At 42.2% G+C, this 22,268-nt stretch overlaps 3 protein-coding genes across 4 annotated transcripts; 1 reads left to right on the top strand and 2 right to left on the bottom strand.

Moving 5' to 3' along the window:
• Window positions 1-54: 54 nt before the first annotated feature.
• vsx2 (visual system homeobox 2) lies at window positions 55-21,395 on the top strand. Of its 2 annotated transcripts, XR_009718416.1 has the most exons (8): window positions 55-2,662; window positions 2,837-3,473; window positions 3,714-3,798; window positions 4,235-4,358; window positions 6,104-6,284; window positions 6,560-7,719; window positions 10,068-10,157; window positions 21,232-21,395. XR_009718416.1 is itself a non-coding variant. In XM_061301724.1 (6 exons), the coding sequence occupies exons 2-6, from the start codon at window positions 3,038-3,040 to the stop codon at window positions 6,883-6,885; spliced, it is 1,152 nt and encodes a 383-aa protein (XP_061157708.1). In that variant the 5' UTR covers window positions 55-2,662; window positions 2,837-3,037; the 3' UTR covers window positions 6,886-7,987. The 2 variants fall into 2 exon arrangements, 1 of the variants encoding a protein (XP_061157708.1); XM_061301724.1 differs by lacking the exons at window positions 10,068-10,157; window positions 21,232-21,395 and having other exon boundaries at window positions 6,560-7,987.
• LOC133169483 (oocyte zinc finger protein XlCOF6-like) lies at window positions 11,115-14,675 on the bottom strand. Its single transcript, XM_061301723.1, has 3 exons — window positions 14,535-14,675; window positions 14,009-14,103; window positions 11,115-13,818 (listed from the first exon to the last, which is right to left on the bottom strand). The coding sequence occupies exons 2-3, from the start codon at window positions 14,094-14,096 to the stop codon at window positions 11,249-11,251; spliced, it is 2,658 nt and encodes an 885-aa protein (XP_061157707.1). The 5' UTR covers window positions 14,097-14,103; window positions 14,535-14,675; the 3' UTR covers window positions 11,115-11,248.
• Window positions 17,414-21,628, bottom strand: LOC133169485 (synapse differentiation-inducing gene protein 1-like). The gene is made up of 3 exons (XM_061301725.1): window positions 21,221-21,628; window positions 18,352-18,489; window positions 17,414-17,962 (listed from the first exon to the last, which is right to left on the bottom strand). The coding sequence occupies exons 1-3, from the start codon at window positions 21,626-21,628 to the stop codon at window positions 17,804-17,806; spliced, it is 705 nt and encodes a 234-aa protein (XP_061157709.1). The 3' UTR covers window positions 17,414-17,803.
• Between the last annotated feature and the right edge of the window lie 640 nt (window positions 21,629-22,268).

The following is a 22,268-nucleotide window of genomic DNA, read 5'->3' as shown; positions in this document are numbered from 1 at the left end:
AATCCGACCAAACTTGTTTATTTTGGGCATTAACTAGGTTCAGACAGCCAAGGAAGCAGCGTCTCCCTGGGCCGCCAGTTCAGCGCTTCTCCTTTAATGAGCTTTGGAAGCAGGCTCCCTTATACACAAAACATTGCGTAAAAATAATATTGCTCATTGTCGTCACCTTTAATCAGAGTTGACATAATTACTTGGACCATTTCTCTTCTAATTAGCACACTTCAGCATTGTCGGAGTGAGCGCTCAGGCAAAAAGAGAATCAGACAGGCATGCCGAATGGGAAACAAAAAAGAAGTTGCTCAGCCGTAATTAGGTAAGACAACGCCTCTGACTGTTCCCGGCTGGAGATGTCGCTCGCTCTCTGGCCGCTCGCTGCCAACCAGTTACACTTCTTCCCGGGCCTCTAATAAGCCCCCAATGGTCTTTCCGATTCACACGGACAGAGGCCGGCCGGCTCTGCTTGGGTGACTTCACCTCTCGCACCCGCCCGGGTCACCCCTTCCGAACAATCATTTGTGCGATTTACCAGGTCACAGAGACAAAATGTGGCAGAACATTTTCCAGAACTGGTGTCACTTAAGATAGATTCTAAGTTTGGGCTGGACGATGAACCAGTAAATGATCCCACGGTAAATTTTCTCTCCCACGCCATACAAATTGTTCTGACATGTTAGCCACACTGACACTCTCCATATTGCCTGTCACCACGTTTGACCGGGTCGCTGTCCGCAGACCTGCTCATCCACATGGAGGCAGACAGCCTGGCGGGGTTAGTTCAAACCTTAACCCCACGTTACCCTCTGAGCCCCCAACAAATGTCAGTCCGATGTGCCCCCCCACTTCTCAGTCTTTAAATTAGCCGTCAATTAGTGCAAATTAATCAAGATCAAGTCCTCGCCTAATTAAGCAATATCTGCGGGCAGCTACCAAACATGCCATTAATTGCAAGTAGGGCCATGAGAAAACTGCTGACCTTGCAAAACTTTTTTTTTTGTGTGTGTAAGGTTATCATCATCATCATTTGCGGTGCTCTCGTTCCTCTTCAGACTTTTTTGTTTCCTTTTTTGCATGCTATATATAAAAAAAAAAAAAGTTACAACAGCTGTTTACTTGTTAATCTGCATGCTCTTTGATGGGCATCACCAGATACTGTAAAGCTTCAAGCTTAATCTGGAGCCTTATTAGGCCGCATCTCCGAAACATACAAATCACGCAGGAGATTAGTACAAGCCATAAACTGTTCCGCTCCCTCAACAAAAACAAAATATATATATTTTTAAATGATATATTGTTTGTAATCGATAGGCCAGAGAGTGACCACCACGTAGACCCCCCCCCTCCTCCCATTTCCCTTCCATCTTAATAAATGACTAGATCCCAACACGCTGATGTGTCATTAGCATACCTTAATAACATTGATTTCTTCATTAATGGAATTTCCACTAAATAGGCTCTAATTAGTTTCAACAGGCCCAGCACTAATCGGAGCAGCAATATGTTCCTGCCTCCAAATCAGCGACTCATTTCCAAATGTTTGATGTGAATTACGACTTTGTTAGTGGATCAGTGGATGTGCACGCAGCGATGACTCTCTAAGTCAATATTGCACTTTATCAGCTGTGTGCTCAAGATGATATGGTAATGTATGCAAAGGATGCCAACAGACTGGAGCACCTGAGGTCAGTATTATAGTAAAGAAATACTGTGCCATGCATTTAAATGCGCTTTTAATTCTCAACAGTATAGACTGCTCTGCTCAACAAAGCATTGACGTGTGCCTGTCACTGCCAAGTGAGTCAAAACACATTAAGTGGCATGTTTGACTGCACTCGTCATGCTAAAGTACTTTAAACAGTGCGTTTGAAAAATAATATATGTATTGTCTATTGATATTATGACTATTTCTATTACTATTATTAATAGCAGTAGTAGGTGGGCATAGCGCTTAAGCCGTCAGGGGTTGTTTCAGTTTATTTAATTATTTTATAAAGGCTAAAGAGCCATTTAAGGAAGAAAAGAAAAAACAAACGCCAAATGAAACTAATTATTTTTATTGCATATGTATTTTATATTAAGAAATATTTTGAACAAAGTCAAACAAGAGGCATGGCGTGATGAGTTTTCATTATTGATACATTTATTTATAAATGTCATTATTTCTAAATGTATGTACAGATTTGATACTCGTATTGCATTCACATTCCTTTACGTCCGTTAATGTATAATGATACCATGATTAAGGCTAAAATCTTTGACCTAATCCCCTAAATATATTTTCAGCAATTAATTTGTGAATATTCTTGAACGATAATGTCTATGTGAACGGTAAGTATTATTATTGTTATATCATTATTCTAATGTGACTTGGCCGATTTCCAGCCACTTTTATGTGCACTCGGCCGATACGTGTATCATCTTTCTCTTTTCTGTCTGCCCTTGAAAGTATTGCTGGGGGATTATGACGCGATGCTGGGTCCACGGATGCAACAAACAATCACCCAGAACGCGCTGGCTCCACGTCGTTGGTCCACCTGTCGTGTTTTTGAGGGCCTTTGATGAAGCCCCAACGCACAGAGCCACGCACACAACATCTGGAGATCAATTATGCGTCGATGAGCTGCAGAAAAAAAAAAAAGAAAACATGTTATGGCCATGCGTTTTGGTGAGGATTAATAATCCGCCGCCCGCCCACACATGAAAACATGATTTCCGAATGCACCTAATTTTAAACGATCTGCCCTGCCTGTCGTAAACTGCTGTGTGTTTCTTTAGTCCTAAGATTTTATGAGGGTGAGAGAAAAAGCGTCTGTCTAAATGCATCGATGATGATCCACAGGAATCCTGAATCCTCGCTGCTGATTGGCTGCTGGGCCCTGCCTCTCGTCGGGATGGACCTGTTGGATAAAGGGACCATTTTGTAAAGGAGCCCCCGCATGCACTTGTGCACAGAGGACCATGCACTGGGGAGCAGCCTGTTATATCCACTAAAAAAAAAAAAGAAAGGGAAGAAAAAACTCCCTGTTGAAGCCAAGCCACCATGACGGGCAAACAAGGCGCGGTGTTATCGGCAACTTTGAACCCCGTGGAGACGAGAAGAACTCCTCTGGGTTCAAATGGAGGCAGCAGCGTTAACAACCAGCAGCAGCCGGTCAAGACCACCGTGATCCACCCGCCAAGCAGGTGCACGGGATTCGGAATCCAGGAGATCCTGGGGCTCAACAAGGAGCCGTCCGCGGCCCCGAGGAACCCGCTCAGCTCATTGCCGACAGGGGCGCATCTCATCGCGGCTAGGTCCATGCTGGGCCATGCCAGCGTGGGTGTCGGGGTGGGATTAATCGGCCCTGGTGGGATTCCTGCGTTTTACCGTCAGCCAGCGTTTTTGGAGAGCGTGCTGGAGCCGCAGGATGTTCACCTGCGGCCGCACAACAACACCTCTGCAGGGCGGATGGACGCCGGGCAGTCTGCAAGCTCAGGTCAGCATCTTTTTTTATTTTGCAGGAAATCAGTTTACATGCCTTAAGAAAAAAAACAAAACCCAAAAAAAAAAACGCATTTTCCTCCTATATGACAATACAACGTCCGCTATTCGTGTGTTTTTAATTGAGAGTGCAAAGTCAAATTTAAATTTCAAGAGTCTACTATTTTTCCCACGTAAATTAAAAAACAAATATGCTATTTCATGTGTGATCAAACGTAATATTTTCCTTGTCCAGACTCTGAGGATTTGTCTTCCAGTGAAAGAAAACTGCCCAAATCTTCAATAGCTCAGAGCAAGAAACGCAAGAAAAGACGTCACAGGTCAGTAATGATTTCAGACTTAAAATCTGTATTCTAAAGAAATAATTCCAATTTATCTGACGGTACCACGTTATTAAATTCTGTATTGTTTTTAACAGGCTAAATCTTTTGCCTTTCTTGTGCAATAAAGAAATCTAAAAAATAGGAAACGGAAAAACAACAGTATGTTAAATGTGATTTTGGCTATATTAATAAACACTGGATAGTCAGGAGTCATATTGTGCCTCTTATGATTATTTTTTAATCTTTATTTTTTTCCCCATGTCATGTCTATTACACATTTGAGATAAATACACCGGCATATTTTCCCTATACAATATTTTAATATATTTCCATAAAATAAATCAAATCCAATATTCTAAAAAAAAAATAGGGAATGGGATGGCTTTGTGCATGAATTGAGCGTGGGTGATATTTGATGGACTTGTCCAAACAGGACCATATTCACCTCGTACCAGCTGGAGGAGCTGGAGAAGGCCTTTAATGAGGCTCATTACCCGGATGTGTACGCACGAGAGATGTTGGCCATGAAAACCGAATTACCTGAAGACAGAATACAGGTCAGACACACACAAACACACGCACACACAACACACACACACCTGCAGATACAGGCCTATACGTATATTATATACGAGATTATATTTTGCACCAAATTACAAATAAATATCCCTTTATATCTTTTATTTTGAGCTACCTTTAAGATGTTTAAAAAAAAAACTGTAGGTCAGGCCTATATGAATTTTAGTCACCTGTTGATGTATTTTGAACATCACCTCCTGTGTGATGAAGGCCTGTGTAGATTAAGTATGCATATAGAGATTATTTTCATTAAAAGTGCGTCAATTAATCAACTAATCGCTCAGAAAATGTATTGATAATTATTCTTGCTCATCAATTGTTTCAAGCCCCTGTTGAATTTAAAAATATTCAAATCCCCAGAATTTAAGCCTCTTAATAGCAAATATTCTCAGATTTCTGTATTCCACATGAAAGCAGACTTCTCTCTGAAAATACCTGCTTGTAAACAACGAGGAACATTTTTGGCTATTTCCTGACATGAATTAGAATAAAACAAGGTCGGTGCATAAAATCTACATTTTAAAGTCTAATACTATTTTTTGATTGACACTATCAGAGGGCCAATTAATGTTTTATTGTGGTTGGAATGTAGACTACTTGTCATCAGTTGTTCCTAATATTTCGGCACATTTTTAGTAGCCACAAGAGAGAAGAACCATAATAATGAAAATTCCCGTTCCCCGTGTGTGCACCTTGCATTTTGCTCATCTTTCCGAGGTTCTGAGTGATGCCTTCCCCCTGCCCGGGACACATCGTTTTTCATCAGGCTCACTTGGAAAGTGAAACAATTTGTTGTGTGGAAGCAGACACTAACGACCTAATCAAGCGATCAAGGCGGGAGAAGATTGCACCGTGACCCCACACCATCCATCTGCCTGCACAAGCCCGCCTTTTAATCTCGTTTCTCATTAAGGGCGCAAAACATCTCCCAATAAATAATACCTCATGCAAAGCGATTGATAAATAAATAAAAAAATAATAAATAAATAAATAGGATCAATCTGGCTCCTCTGCTGAAGAAAAATTAACACCCAATTTTTGCTCATTGAGCGTAATTAGTTAAATGAGACCGGCTTCGGGGCTACTGCTGTGCGAGGAAGGGGGGGGGGGGGGGGGTGAGCTCAAATGAAATAACTACATTGAATTTATTATCGCGGGTCAATAGCATTGCACCCCCGAGTCCCGCTAGTTTAATTTCCCGTGATATTTGTCCGCCTGGCCGCCATTGATCGGGACTGAAATTAACTTATTTTTCAATCAGACGGCAGTATGCCCCAGGGTAGCTGCTCCTTTTCGCAGCTCCCTTTGACGTCCGGGGCTGACCTTAGACGTCATCTGATAAAGAAGTGTTCCCACAAACTTTATGGAGGCCCGTCCACTGGAAAAAAAAACAAATCCTTCATTTGTTTTCATATTTGACATGAGAAAAAAAATCCTCGGAACAAAAATGTAAATTGACCCATTTGGACATATGAATTATTATGACAATTATGACACCCAAAATGTCATTAAAGACAAAAGTGTAAAATATTGCTGTAAATGAGTTCCACATCTGTTTCCATAGTGATTCAGAGACAAGTCACCAATCATGGGACTTGGCTTGAATCGATTTAGCGGGGTACTTGATTTGACTTCAAATTCAGTTCTCTCAACTAGAATCAGCCGCAGTTGAAAGCGATTGCAAAGTACAAGCATAGTAAAGAAGCGTGTTATGTCGTCACAGGTGTGGTTTCAGAACCGCAGAGCCAAGTGGAGGAAGAGAGAGAAGTGCTGGGGTCGCAGCACCGTCATGGCCGAGTACGGCCTCTACGGGGCCATGGTCCGGCATTCCATCCCTCTGCCGGAGTCCATCCTCAAGTCAGCGAAGGATGGCATCATGGAGTCCTGTGCGCCTTGGTTGCTAGGTGGGCCACCTTCCTCGTTTTCATCCTCTTCCTCATTCTTGTTTGGTCAACCCCCCATCCTTGCTCAATATTACTTGTATCCTTTTAGCAATGCTTCTTTCCTTTTGTCTTTCTTTCCTTCTTCATGTCATGTTCATCCTCCAAGCTTGTTCCTTCACTGCTGTTGCGACATTCAATTCTAAATCAGAACCTTCTTTGCTTGCTGTTTTCAGTTCAAGATGGCTTACCAAACAGCAGGCGCTATTCTAAATCTGAATACCCGCAACTCTTTGCAGGGATGCACAAAAAGTCCATGGAGACCCCGCCGCCCCCTCAGCCGGCGGTCGCCAATCGTGACGAGCCGCCGCTGCAGCCTCAGCCGCCGCCGCGACCCGGCTCTCAGAGGGCCGAAGACTCTGAGGCAGAGGAGAGGAGGTCGAAGGGCGAGTCAGTCATTTCTAAAGAAGAACTGAGAGAGAACAGCATCGCTGCCCTTAGGGCCAAAGCGCAGGAGCACAGTGCCAAAGTGCTCGGGACGGTTTGTCACGACCGACCGGATGAGGACCAGCGGGAGAAGTCCGGCGCTCCTTCGAGTCCTGCCGAGGAGGCGAGAAGCCCTTAAAAGACTGAATGCAGGGCGCTGACTTGTCATTGGCTCTTCTCAAGCAGCCTGCATCTGGACTCTCATGAGGATGATTCACTGCGATACAGAAGATGCAGACGCACTTTTTGGGGGGTTTACATTTCCAATGCAAACCATCCTGCCAACGATCCGCTCATAAGGAGAAAAACTTAATTGTTGTTCTGTGTTCTGCTGTATATCATGGGTTCTCAAATCTTTGGGGTCCAGGGAACCCTGACATGGAAAAAAAACTAAAGTCAAATGATCCCTTCATAAAATTGACACCAAGAAGCCCAATTTTTCTGCAGACCCCATAGTTACAGCTTTACAGATGTGTGGTCAGGGGAGCATCATAAGTTAAAAGAAAATACTGGTAACAGAAAATGAATATTAATACACGTATGTCCATTGATCTTTATGTATGACAAATTTTGAACATTTTTATAGTCTAAAGCGCTGAAATTGCATATTTCCTGTTCAAATACAAAGGTGAAACGCTTTGTTTTGCTGATAGGACATAAAGCCGCAGTAGGCACAGGTTGCGCGTTACACTACCACACTGAAGGGGGCGTACGTGAGCCAACAGGTGCTGCCCCATTTTTGTTTTGCCGTCGAGGTAGACGGCTGTCACAATGCACAGATCTCTGTCTTTTTTTTGCGTTATGTAGCTAAAAGTGGACTGGGAAGTGATGGAAGCGTTTTGGGGATGTGATGGCGTGAGTGATGATAGAAGCGCCCCTTGGAGAAATACAGTTGTTGTGGAAAAACTAGTATGACGGAGCAGCTGCAATGGCATCCAAGTTTAATTCATGGGGTCAAAATCTACAAACAAAGGTAAGACCACAATCTGCTGATGAAATCTGAAATAAACCGGTAGCAAATTGTATAATTTATTCAATTAAGCTACCCTTTTGGGTTTATATATTTATAAATTTGACTCTGAACTTCACTGCAGCTTCCCGGACCTTCAATTTGAGAACCACTGCTGATGTATTCCATGATACAATGTGAATATTTTCACGTCCCCCACCCAAAAAAAATGTATCATTCACAAAGCATCCAAAAGAAAAAAACAAACATCTTTTTATTAATAAATGTGATTTTCCGGTGTTTGTCATCTAACTTTTCTTCCGGCTCTCTGGTCTGACACTGCAAATCGTCTCCTCAGTGCAGAAGCTACTTGTTGATGCTCTGTTGGCTTGCCTCATTAGCACAGCGACCCCCCCCCCCCCCCCCCCTTGCATGCCGGGGTTAGCTCCTATAATCCGTCGCAGTTGAGAGCCTTCAATTTCAGATGAAATTGGAGGGGAGTGGGAGGGGCTGGGCAACGAGAGCGAAAGCAGAGAATGTCTGATTTGAAATCACTTTAACAGCCAACATTTAAGCCGCTCACGCATCCTCTTTTCTACATCCAAAGAATGACAGCTTGACTTCACACCGCTCTTGTCTGCTCAAAAATGTTTTCTATCAAGCTACCTGAAGGCCACTTTATCAAGCTCGTGGGTCTTTTCTATAAAGTTTGTTTATTTATTGACTCCTCTGAGTGGAAACTTTAGTGTCTGAGAGGATGACTCTGGAAATGACAAATTTTGGAATACAAGTATACACATGGATAATTCTGTACAAATAAAATAGTTTTTTTTTTTCCAGAAATGAACATAGAACGAAACAGCATTACAAATGCAGAAAAAACAGTTATTTAAAATCAAATATTTTTTAAATGTACAATTCCAATGTTTTATATAGTTTAATATTTATAATATTATTCATTGTAGACTAAACCCAGTTAGTTTTAATGTATTTAAAAAATTCACGCTGACCTATCTGCAGGATTGAGATCACATTTCAAGCAATGGGCACCACTCAAATAACAACAACATGCTTTCAGTCCTCATCTGCAAGGCTCCATCCGAATTCATCTATTGAGGCCAAGACATGCAACTCAGTGAGGATTAGTCCTCTAAGTGCAAATCTATTTAATCCCCTGAGAGAGAGGAAGAGGTTATGATAGATCAGATTTGTGGAAGATCCAGCTGTTTACACTGGAAGCCACGAAGTCATTCACACAGTGGGCCCGAACGCTGTATGTTTCGTAAAAGACCACCGCAAGATCATCTCAATCCATGCAAAGTGAGATCAGGCGGAGGTTTATGGGAAGATTTTCACTAATGCAATATTAACATTCAATTTCCCTTGGAGCAATTTGATTGACATTGGTGAGATTAACGAGCGCATGCAGCTCATTTTGGGAAACCCCTCAGTTAGAGTCTCATCAAAATAGAGATGTCCTGTTGCTCGGGTTGACGTGAGAGTGCGCCAAAGTGGTCTTATATTCCCATCTAGTGGTCATACGGAGAACTGGAGATTTTTTACTTATTTGTTATTATTATTATTATTATTATTATTATTATTATTATTATTATTGAGTACAGTTTGTCATTTCTTGTAGATCAATATCGCTATTGAGTATCTTAAGTGTACCAACTCTCGATTTTTCTCCTCAGGAAAGTCTAATATTTATGTCTCTCGACTGCAGCACCTCAATTAAATTATCATACAGTGAGCAAGGTTTTTATTTTTTTTATTTGACCTGCAGCAAAGTCTGCAGAAGCCGGATAACTATCCTGACGTTTGAGTCACACAAACGCATTACTGCAAAATTTCTTACAGAATTTTGTGTTTTGTGAAACGGTACCATTATATTTTTACTAGTTTGCACGTAGTGCTCTATGCATGCATGTACACGAGAAGTTAGTTTACTGTGAATAAACAAAATATATTTTTTAATATTCCTTTTTTCTGTATTAATACAATTAGGTTGACGTGCAGTATAATAATGAACCACACGAGGGCAATGTCGCTCTAGTTTTAACCGAAAAGAATGCATAAGGCAACTGTATGGTCGTGGTCTTTTTGTGTTTTTTACAACAAAACAAAAGCCTGGCTATACATGGTCATATTTTTTGCTAATTGAAAAGTCTTACTATTAAGTCGTTTTTCACTAAAAAATCTTTTTGTTTTTTTTAACGAAAGTTTTTGGTTTTTACACTTAGAGTTGATTTACTTTTGACAACCTAATGGAAACCTTGAAATGGATTTACACATACCTGGATAGGAGGGACAATGGATGATTTGAAAAGACATGATGTAATGTTTTGATCATTTTTCTCATGTGTAATCAGGCCTGCAGAGATGAGACTGTCTGCTGTATGTAAATTAATGGCGGCCGTTGACAAACTGTGGCTCACTGAACTGGAGGAACACTTCATCAGGTAATATTCCACAAAAACTGTAAAAACGAATCAAATTGGGAGTGTATGTGTTTAATTGACCCAAAACCATTTTCCAATCAAGGCAAACTTGATTTGGCATGATCCTATAAAACACAACATAAATGGCATTTTGTATTTGTGAGAAGACATCACTTCAGTGAATCAAAACATAACATATTCATTAGATTTCTCCAACAGAAAATGCTCAGATAAGGTATATATTCTCAAATTTATGCCGACTAATATACAAACTGTGGCAAAGAAAATGAGTTCAGCATCCCAAACAAAAGGTAAATAAATAGAATTATCGTTAATGCAAAAACTCATGAAGTCTGCTCAAACACTCGGAATTCTCAATAGACTCTTTAGCAAGTGACTGAGTGTGCAGCAGGGTTCTTGCCAGCGTGGATTCCTGTGTGCCTTTTTAAGGTTTTCATCCCTGAAAATCTTTTGACACAAACTGAGCATGAAAAAGGTTTCTCACCAGTGTGGATTATTGTGTGCAAATTTAAATTTCCCTTCTGGGAGAATTTTTGGCCACAAACTGAGCATAAAAATGGTTTCTCACCAGTATGGATTCTTGTGTGCAAGTCTTAATTTTTGCTTGTGACTGAAATTTTGGCCACAAACTGAGCATGAAAACAGTTCCTCGCCAGTGTGGATTCTTGTGTGCCTGTTTAAATGTGCCTTCTGAGAGAATTTTTGGCCACAAACTGAGCATGGAAAAGGTTTCTCGCCAGTGTGGATTCTTGTGTGCAAGTCTAAGGTTTGCTTGTGACTGAAATTTTGGCCACAAACTGAGCATGAAAAAGGTTTCTCGCCAGTGTGGATTCTTGTGTGCACTTTTAAGTGTTTCTTCTCACGGAATATTTGGCCAGAGAGCATGAAAACGGTTTCTCGCCAGTATGGATTCTTGTGTGCAAGTTTAAATGTGCCTGCTGAGAGTTTTTGGCCACAAACTGAGCATGAAAATGGTTTCTCACCAGTATGGATTCTTGTGTGCAAGTCTGATGTTTGCTTGAGCCTGAATTTCTGGCCACAAACTGAGCATGAAAACGGTTTCTCGTCAGTGTGGATTCTTGTGTGCGTGTTTAAATGTGCCTTCTGAGAGGATTTTTGGCCACAAACTGAGCATGAAACAGTTTCTCGCCAGTGTGGATTCTTGTGTGCCTGTTTAAATGTGCCTTCTGAGAGAATTTTTGGCCACAAACTGAGCATGAAAAAGGTTCCTCGCCAGTGTGGATTCTTGTGTGCAAGTTTAAATGTCCCTTCTGAGAGAATTTTCGGCCACAAACTGAGCATGGAAAAGGTTTCTCGCCAGTGTGGATTCTTATGTGCACTTTTAAGGTTCCCTTATCACGGAATTTTTGGCCACAAACTGAGCATGAAAACGGTTTCTCGTCAGTGTGGATTCTTGTGTGCCTGTTTAAATGTCCCTTCTGAGAGAATTTTTGGCCACAAACTGAGCATGAAAAAGGTTTCTCGCCAGTATGGATTCTTATGTGCAAGTCTAAGGTGCGCTTCTGATTGAATTTTTGGCCACAAACTGAGCATGAAAACGGTTTCTCGTCAGTGTGGATTCTTGTGTGCCTGTTTAAATTTGCCTTCTGCCTGAATTTTTGGCCACAAACTGAGCATGAAAAAGGTTTCTCGCCAGTGTGGATTCTTATGTGCACTTTTAATTTTGCCTTATTACGGAATGTTTGGCCACAAACTGAGCATGAAAACGGTTTCTCGCCAGTGTGGATTCTTGTGTGCAAGTTTAAATTTCCCTTCTGAGAGAATTTTTGGCCACAAACTGAGCATGGAAAAGGTTTCTCGCCAGTGTGGATTCTTGTGTGCAAGTCTAAGGTTTGCTTGTGACTGAAATTTTGGCCACAAACTGAGCATGAAAACTGTTTCTCGCGAGTGTGGCCTCTTGTGTGCACTTTTAAGCATTTCTTCTCACGGAATATTTTGCCACAAACTGAGCATGAAAAAGGTTTCTCGCCAGTGTGGATTCTTGTGTGCAAGTCTAAGGTGCGCTTCTGATTGAATTTTTGGCCACAAACTGAGCATGAAAAAGGTTTCTCGCCAGTGTGGATTCTTATGTGCACTTTTAAGTTTCCCTTATTACGGAATTTTTGGCCACAAACTGAGCATGGAAAAGGTTTCTCGTCAGTGTGGATTCTTATGTGCACTTTTAAGTTTCCCTTATAACGGAATTTTTGGCCACAAACTGAGCATGAAAATGGTTTCTCACCAGTATGAATTCTTGTGTGCCTGTTTAAAATTGCATTCTGAGAGAATTTTCTACCACAAACTGAGCATGAAAAAGGTTTCTCGCCAGTGTGGATTCTTGTGTGCACGTCTAAGGTTTGCTTGTGACTGAATTTTTGGCCACAAACTGAGCATGAAAACGGTTTCTCGCCAGTGTGGATTCTTGTGTGCAAGTCTAAGTTTTCTTTCTGCCTGAATTTTTGGCCACAAACTGAGCATGGAAAAGGTTTCTCGCCAGTGTGGATTCTTGTGTGCACTTTTAAGCATTTCTTCTCACGGAATGTTTTGCCACAAACTGAGCATGAAAAAGGTTTCTCGCCAGTGTGGCTTCTTATGTGCACTTTTAAGTTTCCCTCATTACGGAATTTTTGGCCACAAACTGAGCATGAAAACGGTTTCTCGCCAGTGTGGATTCTTGTGTGCCTGTTTAAATGTCCCTTCTGCCTGAATTTTTGGCCACAAACTGAGCATGAAAATGGTTTCTCACCAGTATGGATTCTTGTGTGCAAGTCTGATGTTTGCTTGCGCCTGAATTTTTGGCCACAAACTGAGCATGAAAACGGTTTCTCGCCAGTGTGGATTCTTGTGTGCAAGTCTAAGTTTTCTTTCTGCCTGAATTTTTGGCCACAAACTGAGCATGGAAAAGGTTTCTCGCCAGTGTGGATTCTTGTGTGCCGGTCGAATTTTTGCTTGTGACTGAATTTTTGGCCACAAACTGAGCATGAAAACGGTTTCTCGCCAGTGTGGATTCTTGTGTGCACTTTTAAGTATTTCTTCTCACGGAATATTTTGCCACAAACTGAGCATGAAAAAGGTTTCTTGCCAGTGTGGATTCTTGTGTGCATTTTTAAGTATTTCTTCTCACGGAATATTTTGCCACAAACTGAGCATGATAAAGGTTTCTTGCCAGTGTGGATTCTTGTGTGCACTTTTAAGTTTCCCTTCTCATGGAATTTCTGGCCACAAGCTGAGCTAGAAAACGTTTTCTTTCTTCTCATGTGTTGCCTGTGTTTGTTTTGAGACTCCTCCTCATCAGCAGAAGCATGTGATGACACGTCATCACTATCTGATGGTGGAGCTGCTTGTGATCCTCCACAGTGGTCTCCATCACCTTTGCTGGTCATTTGTTGACTTGGGCTGCAGCTTGGAGGCTCCGCCCATTTGCTCACCTCATGTTGACCCTCATCTAAACTCTTCACTGGAACACCAGTCATGCATGTATACTCCTCCTCGTCCTCTTTAATTTTGCAGGAGTCTTCTCCCTCCTCTTTAATACAAGGCTGCTCCGGCTTCATATGCTTCCTTTGTTCATCAAATTGGTGGACCTCTTTGCCTACATCTTCCTTTTTAACGCGAGTGCGCTCTGGCACTTGCTGCTTAGGACAAATAGCTTCACTGATGTCTGCAAAACAAGACAAACACACATCATATCAATGTATATTAACAATGAAAGTTACAGTTGAAGAGAAACTGGCAAAACAAGTACAAGGACTTATTCAATCTACTTATTGCTCATGATTTTGATTCTACTAAAAATAAACACTGGAAGAGGGTTCATAGAAAATAGTTATATTTCCTAAACAAGTACCAACCAAATCTGCGTAACACAACATAAGGCTGCAGCCAAAGATCTTCCAGTCGTCGACGACTACGGTTCTTTGGTGAAGTCCTTGCAGACATTTTCACACTGCAATCACAACACTGTTCAGCGATGTTTGGCTAACAAATGCAGAATTAGCATGTGACAACGGCTCATTTGAGATCCAACATTCGTCGAGTCCGCTGCTCATTGTAGCCTTTGCAGCGACGTGACAAAAAAAAAAAAAACGCTGTAATTCAATTGTGCCTTCTTGTTTAGTGTCGTTTACTTGTATGCCTATCGTGTACTTTGTCTCGTCACCGTGGGATAGAGGAAACGTAATTTCGGTTTCTTTGTGTGTCTTGACACGTGAAGAGATTGACAATAAAGCAGACTTTGACTTTAAAGATCATAACGTTAGAACTATGCTGTGGTAGCTACCATGCTAATGAAAGCGGACCGCACTTCTGGACCGCAACCAACTAGTACTACAAATAACGGTGCTAACATGACAACTTCAGTCCTCAGTCGTAACTTACCTATTTCATCGTGGCAGTTCAAATGTAGCTAATATTACTGATCCAAGTGCCGTGTTGATCTGATGCAGCCAAATAGGAGGGGATAATCTTCTGTTTGACCGCCAAGTGCGGTTCTGCCGTCGTCGCTTTACTTCCTGCGACGTCATGATGATGTCATTTGAAAGAGTTCTCGGACGCCCTCTAGCGAAGGACCATGGGATGTTTCATGTTGTTGCCCAGCAAACAAACCAACATTGCGTGCAATAAAAAAAAAAAACATTTTGTGCACGTTTTCCAAAAAAAAAAAAAAAAAACTCGAATAGATTTTAATTAGGGTGACTAGACGTCGTCTTTTTCCCGGACTATTTTTAAGCCCTAAAAAATGTCTGGGGAAATTTAAAAATTGTCCAGGAATTTGTTGAACCGCCTCAAACATAATACAATACATGTACAGTACATTGTCACTTCAATGGGCCTAGTACACATGTTTTTGTCAAGTTTGTCAAGGACAGCATTTGCTGCCATAACTTACAAATCCGTATCGGCAACAGTCCAACTGTTATTGTAAACGCCGTTAAAGAAGGATAGCATGAAGGATGAAAAAGATTGATCTTTGTTGTTCCAATTTATGCTCCCCATCCATCTTAAGCAAAATATTGTGGACTGGATCGAAATATTCCAAGTCTTCCATTACAGAGTCCCAAGGCAACTACGTCATTCAAAGAGTCTTCAACTACATCTCTATTTGACTCTGGTGAGATGTATGCTGAGCAAGTGGTTTTTTTTTTTTTTTCCATCCGCCAGTGGACTCACTGGTGCTGACCTAGAAAATCTCCCTGGAATAATCAAATATACATTAAATGTATCTGCGTGCGAGTGAGCGAATAATCTCCGGATGAGCTTCAAATAGCATGTGAGGATGTGTTATCTTTTGGATTAAATGAGGGATTCTAATTTGAAAGATTGTATGCAGTATGGAGGCCGGCGTTTTTATGTTGTTTTTTTTTTTGTTTTTTTTTCCAGTTTAGCATTGTTTATGCGTGTGTCGTCCCCGGGCCGGCTGACAGGTGTTTCATTTGAGGAGCAATAGGAATGGAAGGAATCAACAGCAGTGTGTTTGTTATAAATCATCATCTCATTTCCTCTTTTCAATGTCTGCTCATTTCTCTATCAACTTCACCTCGGCGCATAAATCACTGTTTTCCTCTTCTGCCCTAATGTCTGTCATTATCGAGGTGTCTCATTTGGTGTCACATTAGCAAGATGTTGAGTAAGTTGCAGGACTTGGCTAAAATTTGTGAAAGACGCAAACAACTTCTTTTTCTTGGGACTCGCTTGGAATTTGAAGAGCAATACTTGCGACGTGACCTTTGACCCATATTTGACTTGACCTCTGCAGAACTGACTGAAAAAGAGATGATGATATTTTCAACTCTGGAATCTCCTACTGGGATTTAAGTCCTGGTGTTATATATTTGCCGAGGTTGCGATCTGACTGCGCAATTGCAAGCGTTGTGTCCACTCGGGGGTGGATGACTAATAGAAGTAGCCTCGCAGGCGTGGGTGAAGCCTCCTCCTGAATCCCCAACGCCGAGGGAGAGAAAACACGCGGCGTTCGCTGGGCGAGCGAGCCCACTCCAGCGCCCGCGTCGAAGCTCTCGCTGATGACAGCGCTACTCTCGCCCCCCCATCGAGTCACATTTCACGCTTGTTTGGAGAGACGACAACATGAGCATAGCGGAGACCAGCCGCGCTGTTCTTTAAGGCCTGCTAGACCTCACCGGAGCGTTCCCCTGCTGTCAGGGGTTCATCGTTTTCACCCCACATTGTAGATATCGTGGATTCTTTTAAGATTTTTGTGTGCGTGAAATGACGTACATTAGGTGTATGCTTAGCGTTTTGCGTGATGCAGCCTATTAGCATTAAGCTAGCTAATATTGAGATGACATTTTATAGTTGAGGTTTTGATATACTACAATTGGCATTAAGATAGCCAAAGTTGAGATGAGGACATTTTGTGGTTTGTTTAACATTTTGATGGTTAATTGTTTGTATAGTGGGGGCGGAGCTATCTGGTGGCCAATGGGGACCCCTCTTGGCCCCTGACTTGACAAAGTTCTAGCTACCCCCCTGTTGTAGATGTAACTTCAGTGAGAACAGGTGCTAAGGAATTAAAAATTAAATTAAAAAAAAGAATAACCATATTAACAGAACCTCAGAACTTCCAACAAATATCAATCAAAATGCCTTTTAATGAGAAACTGAGTATATTCTCCCGAATTGATATTCAATCAAATTTGGAAAACTCATTTGAGGTTCTGTTTAAATCTCACAGAGTAAATTTTGGGATGTGTATTTTCTAGAAAGCAATTACTGAAAATATTTCTTTTCCCAAGTTGATGTTGTGTTTTCCAAGGCAAACTTTGTGACTGCCAGTCAGGTGGTGCAAAAATGCAAATGCTGAATCCAAGTGCCGGAAAGGAATAAAGTGCATTCTGACATTCTAACTGCGGAGAGCAGTCATTTTTCCCGAGGCTCTCTTCACTTTGGCAGCAAAAGTCACCTCGAGCGCTGACAGTGAAGAATGCCAAGAGACTCAGTGTCGCTTGCAATAGCAAACAATATCAGCATGATAGACACCCAAAATGTTTTGCAACCTCAGACAAGGGTAAGAACAAATGTCTTAGCAAAAATAATCATATTTGGAGTTCGACCTTCCACCACGATTTTTATCGGAGTGGCACAACAATGCATTATATTATGGTCAGAATATTTTTAGTGTGCATCTTTTTTTTTTTCCAATGTGTAAACATGACTCATCCCTACAAATGACTTCACTCATTACCACGAGGAGAAGATGAAGGACATTTGTAGAAGCGACGTTTATTTATTATTCATGCCAAAACTGTTCATTTAATTTTGTGGACAGTACAGAATAAACACAAATATCCCTAGTGACCACTGCTCAGCAGCTTTTGTCTACACCAAGACAATCTACATGTTTTTTCTCAATCTGGACAATATAAAAAGAAATCTTTGACGCTGCGATTGTATTGAGAGGGAATACATTCATTCTAAATGAAGCAGGGAAATATTTCTTAATAGAGAGGCTGTTTCCTTTCTTCTTTTAAGAGTCCATCCCCAAAATTCAAGATCCATACAGAATCCAAACAGTCTTAAAATGACTTCTTGTTCTTCCTTCCCTCTTATTCTACTTTGACAAACCAGCAGCCCACGGGAGTGATGAAGTCCATTCTCCTCCTCCCATTTGTCTGCTTCTATTGTCAGTGTTATACATGTCCGGGCTTGGACAGGTAGGCGATGAGGGCCACCACCACCCCCACGTACATTCCCGTGCCAATGGTAATGGAAAGCGCAGCCAAGAAAAGGGCTCTCCTGGAGCTCATTCCAGCTCTGGTGAAGTCTCCCTTAGCGACGGCCTTGCCGGTCTGACAAAAAATAAATAAAAATAGAAAGGACAAAAAAAATTCGGAGAGTTAGTCATCATCAGCGACGAGTGCGTGAGTAGGTGTTTTGGGCCTCAGTTAGCGGAGAGAAAATAAGTAATCTCTCTCTCTCTCTCGCTTTGCCATTTGTTGCCATAGCAATTAGGTCATGGCTCTGACAGTGACAAATGGCTTGTTTGGGTGTTTTTTTTTTTTGAGCTATGAAAAATATACCCTCCATTGTAATTGTCAGTGTGCAGTAATCCCAAGAGAAACAGTAATGGTACGCCGTGCTTTACAAAGTTTTGACTAATGGCCACAACAAATCATTAGTCATCAGAAATTATATAATATATATATCTATATATGCATGCCGCAGGTCAACTTTATACCTTGTGAGAGTAGCAGAAAGCAACAATGCCCAAAGGCCAGAAGCAGCAGAGCATGGAGAAGATAGTCAGGCCCAAGTAGTCCCGAGGAGGAAGCACCAGGAAGTTGTCTTCGCTCTCGCTCTCACTGGAGCTGTCACTCTGCAAAACATTAAGAACAGGATGAGTGACTATGTAAAACGAACATAAAGATGTTTAAATACCAACTCTAACCCTGTTGGAAGAACATTCAATTATTCTTCCTCACTAAAGTACATCACTTACACTCAACGTTTGCAACTTTGTCTAATTTACAGCCAAACATGTTTTTGTAACGTGGGAGGAAGCAAGCGTGCAATTTTAATAAATACAATTACCCGCCCACTCAAAATAGCTGTTATGAAAATAATACAGTGTGGTGAGCTACACTGTAATTAGCAACATTCACATGAAGCCACGGAGCTGATTGACAGAGTACCGTGCCCTCGTCGCTGGACCACTGACACAGGAAGTGCTTCGCCCACCCGAGTGGATTTGGAGCCTGTCAACAGACGGTGAGCTGGTTGACAGATAAAGCGGGATTAACGGATTGTTCCATCATTTCGAGGTGACAGGGACACAGCCCGAGGACAGTGCCATTTAGTTGTTAAATTGCTTCTCCAGCGTGACCCCCCCTCCACCATGGCTAACATACATCTCGACGCCTCACAAAGACCGAGTGGGGGGCTAATTAGTGACAGACAGACATCGATCTGAGCCAGGCCAGCGAAATGAGGACGGCGACGCGAATGGCGGGGTGACCTTTGACGAAGCCGCAGCCCTTTGCTTCGCTCAGCTGTCCTGAGCACACGGTGCAAGATTGCACCAGTAGAAAGCAGAGAGCAGCTTTCATTAGTTCCACCGCCTGCAGCCATCAGTCAAGATGGGAGCAAAACATTGTGGATGCTGCACGCTCCCACTATACTGTAGAATAAAGCAAGGTGTATAACCTCGTATAGGGTACAATTAATTAATAATAGAATACTGACCACTGGCAGAGCTAGTGGGGGGTGTATAGGGGCAGTGCCTCCCCCCAAATATGCAGGTACCAAGCCAGATAATTGCCGATTAGATTTTTTCAAATCATTTTTTTCCACATTACCCACCTATGTTTATCTGTGTGTTCAGAAGAATTATTTGTGTTTGTAAAAAAATTGTGAAAATTCTTAGATATCCTTTGGCCCCCTCCCAATTAAAACATCCTTTCGCCGCCAGACTCCCTAATAAATAACCTCCATTGTGACTACGTCCTATTTATTTAGACAGTGAAGTGCAGCAGTAAATCATCCGGACTTGTTTCCCAACAGCTGCCCCCTGTGCCAAGACAAGATTACGAGTCTCCCCGTTATCTGCTTTATGAACACGCTGCACCTGGACAAGCGGCTGTGATCCATCACCACGGCGACTGCTCATAAGCACTCCATGATGTGACACCCCATGAATAAAGCAGTGGGCACACAGTAGCCCTAATCTTCCTTTATCTGGTGAGCTGTACCGGATAAGGACTCTTGAGTGACTGCTGCTTTCGAGGTCGCTGACACGGACTGGAGACACACTCCCGCTGTGCTTGTTTATTATTTGCCAATGCGACCGAGCACTTGTGGAGACACGTGTCATCCTTAGCTAACATGGTCACAGGACTCATGGCTGGATTTGAACTACATTGTCACCCATTATAGCTGAATTCTATCAAAAGGAAACTGTCAAATGGATGACCACTGGCGGAGCTAGAGGGGTGGCCACGGGGGCACTGACCTCCCCCCAAATTAGGCCAGATAACTGGGTGTTTTTTCCCCAGATAATTTGTTTCCACATATTCCACCATAGAGAACATCTACAGAATGTTTATCAGCATTTTTTGAAGATTTCTTTTTGTGCTGCCATTATTAGCCCATCCATCAATTTATTTTTCAAATCAGTGACCCTTGAGAACACAAGCTTGCTCACACCTAATATCATCTTAAATGTTATTTTATTTTCCAAGCTCCACTATAAATGCAGTAAGTCATCCGTTGGTGAATTCATTTTGACTTCACCGGTTAGGTTCTATCGCACACTGAAGGTAAAGGTCAGTGGACACACCAGAAGCCGGAGAGGCGACTTTTTACTCGGTCTGAGGGATTTACTCGGTTGAATTGACAGGGAATAACCTCAGCCAGTGGCCACCTGCTCCAGGGACTCTTAATGCACACAAAGCGCCAACCGCATTACTTGTAGCAACGCCGCATCTCTCTATCTGTGAGCCAGAGCGAGAAAAAAAAAAAAACAAAGCGCCCCGATCAGGGTCTGCGGGTGAAATGAGATTTCAAGCACATCAGAAATGACTTTGCTGCTTTGAGATTTTTCTTTGAAGAGCTTACCAGTCATTCCCAAGAACAATCGCCCGGACGGAGAGAATCACAATTATAAAACGCAGTAAGTCCACAGCAAACTTGAAAGCCTGGCAGTGAAATGACCTTTCTGAGGAGAAGGGAATACCAAATGAGCGCGAAATGGTGCCGCTGGTCTCTTAGGTTGTTAAAATAATGTAAATGACAAAACATCCCCATGGCTCCCCGCCCGCACGGAAATGGCTGAGCCTTTATAAGTTATTGTTAATGAACTAAGTGACTCGGCCCACAGTGCTCTTCGATCCCGCTGCACCAAAGCAGCCAATGAACGTCAGGAAATGTATATTGCCTCATTAGGAACTGACATTTCGTTTCTACATTTGAACTTATACTCTTTAAAATTCACACACCCTAATGATTGTGGAAAATATCATGTACTTATTTTATTTTTGACATTTTACTTCCTGTCAGATGTTATTCTTGCTTTTATATAAGATAACCCAAATTATTTTTCTTTGACTGACCTCATACTCAGGAGCCTGCTCATCCTCCACCTCATACGACACCGTCTGGATCTTCACATCCTTCCCTCCTTGGGTGCCGCCTAGTTGCTTCTCGTCCCCCGGCGCCACGTCTTTGTTCTCAGTAAAGGTGGTCTCAAAGCTCTCGCTCTTGGAGTCTTTGCTGTGCAGGCTCACGTCATCCTTGGACAGGATAAAATCAGGCTTGTAGAAGGCCTCCACCGCTAGATGAAGCGAGGTGGCGTCCAGGAACTGTTGAGACTTGTGCTCGTCATGGCTCCCGCTGTAGAGGTAGCCCATGAGGCCGTCCTGGTGCTGCTGCCGGTTTGGGTAGTCGCCATGGTAACCGTGGACTAGCCGTTTGCTGCTTTTGTCCAGAAGAGGATTCTGGAGCTCACTGAGGCTCTCCATTGTGATCCTGCTTACAGTCCAAGCGGAGCTAGGCGGTCTGGAAGCTGAAATGATATCAACATTTAAATGAAGGCTTGATGATAAAAGTTGACATTGAGAAAATGCCTCAGCATATATATTTTTATTTTGCAGGGGTTTTCAATATACGGCTAAATAAATATTCTTGTTTGTCAATATTCAGCGCACACACTTTAGCATCCTGTGCAATGAAATCACCATCTGCTCAATGTTTTTTCATTCCCCCCCCCCCCCTCACCGACATCCACGGCGATAAGCAGGTGCTGACTCACTTTTATGAGCATAGCTGCACAAGTATAATATATGATGAATCATATATTCACATAGCAGGAGAGACAGATGAGGCAGATCATGACAAGTAAAAAAAAAAAAAAAGCATAAAATGAATATTATTTGATCTTTATGTATAACTGATTTCGAACATTTTTATAGCCAGAACAGCTGAAATTGCATATTTGTTTTGCTGACGGGACATAAAACCTCATTAAAAAAAATAAAGCACAGGTTGCGGGTCACAGGTACTCTGCATGCCGCACTGAAGGGGGGCGTATGTGAGCCAAAGGGTGATTAATGCTGCCCCATTTGTTGTTGCAAAGGTAGACGAGACAACGGATGTGTCAAA

The sequence above is a fragment of the Syngnathus typhle genome, linkage group LG16 (genome assembly GCF_033458585.1).
Source record: "Syngnathus typhle isolate RoL2023-S1 ecotype Sweden linkage group LG16, RoL_Styp_1.0, whole genome shotgun sequence".
NCBI lineage: Eukaryota > Metazoa > Chordata > Actinopteri > Syngnathiformes > Syngnathidae > Syngnathus > Syngnathus typhle.
Note: the sequence above shows the minus strand (reverse complement) of the source record. Positions and strands in the feature narration are given on the sequence as shown.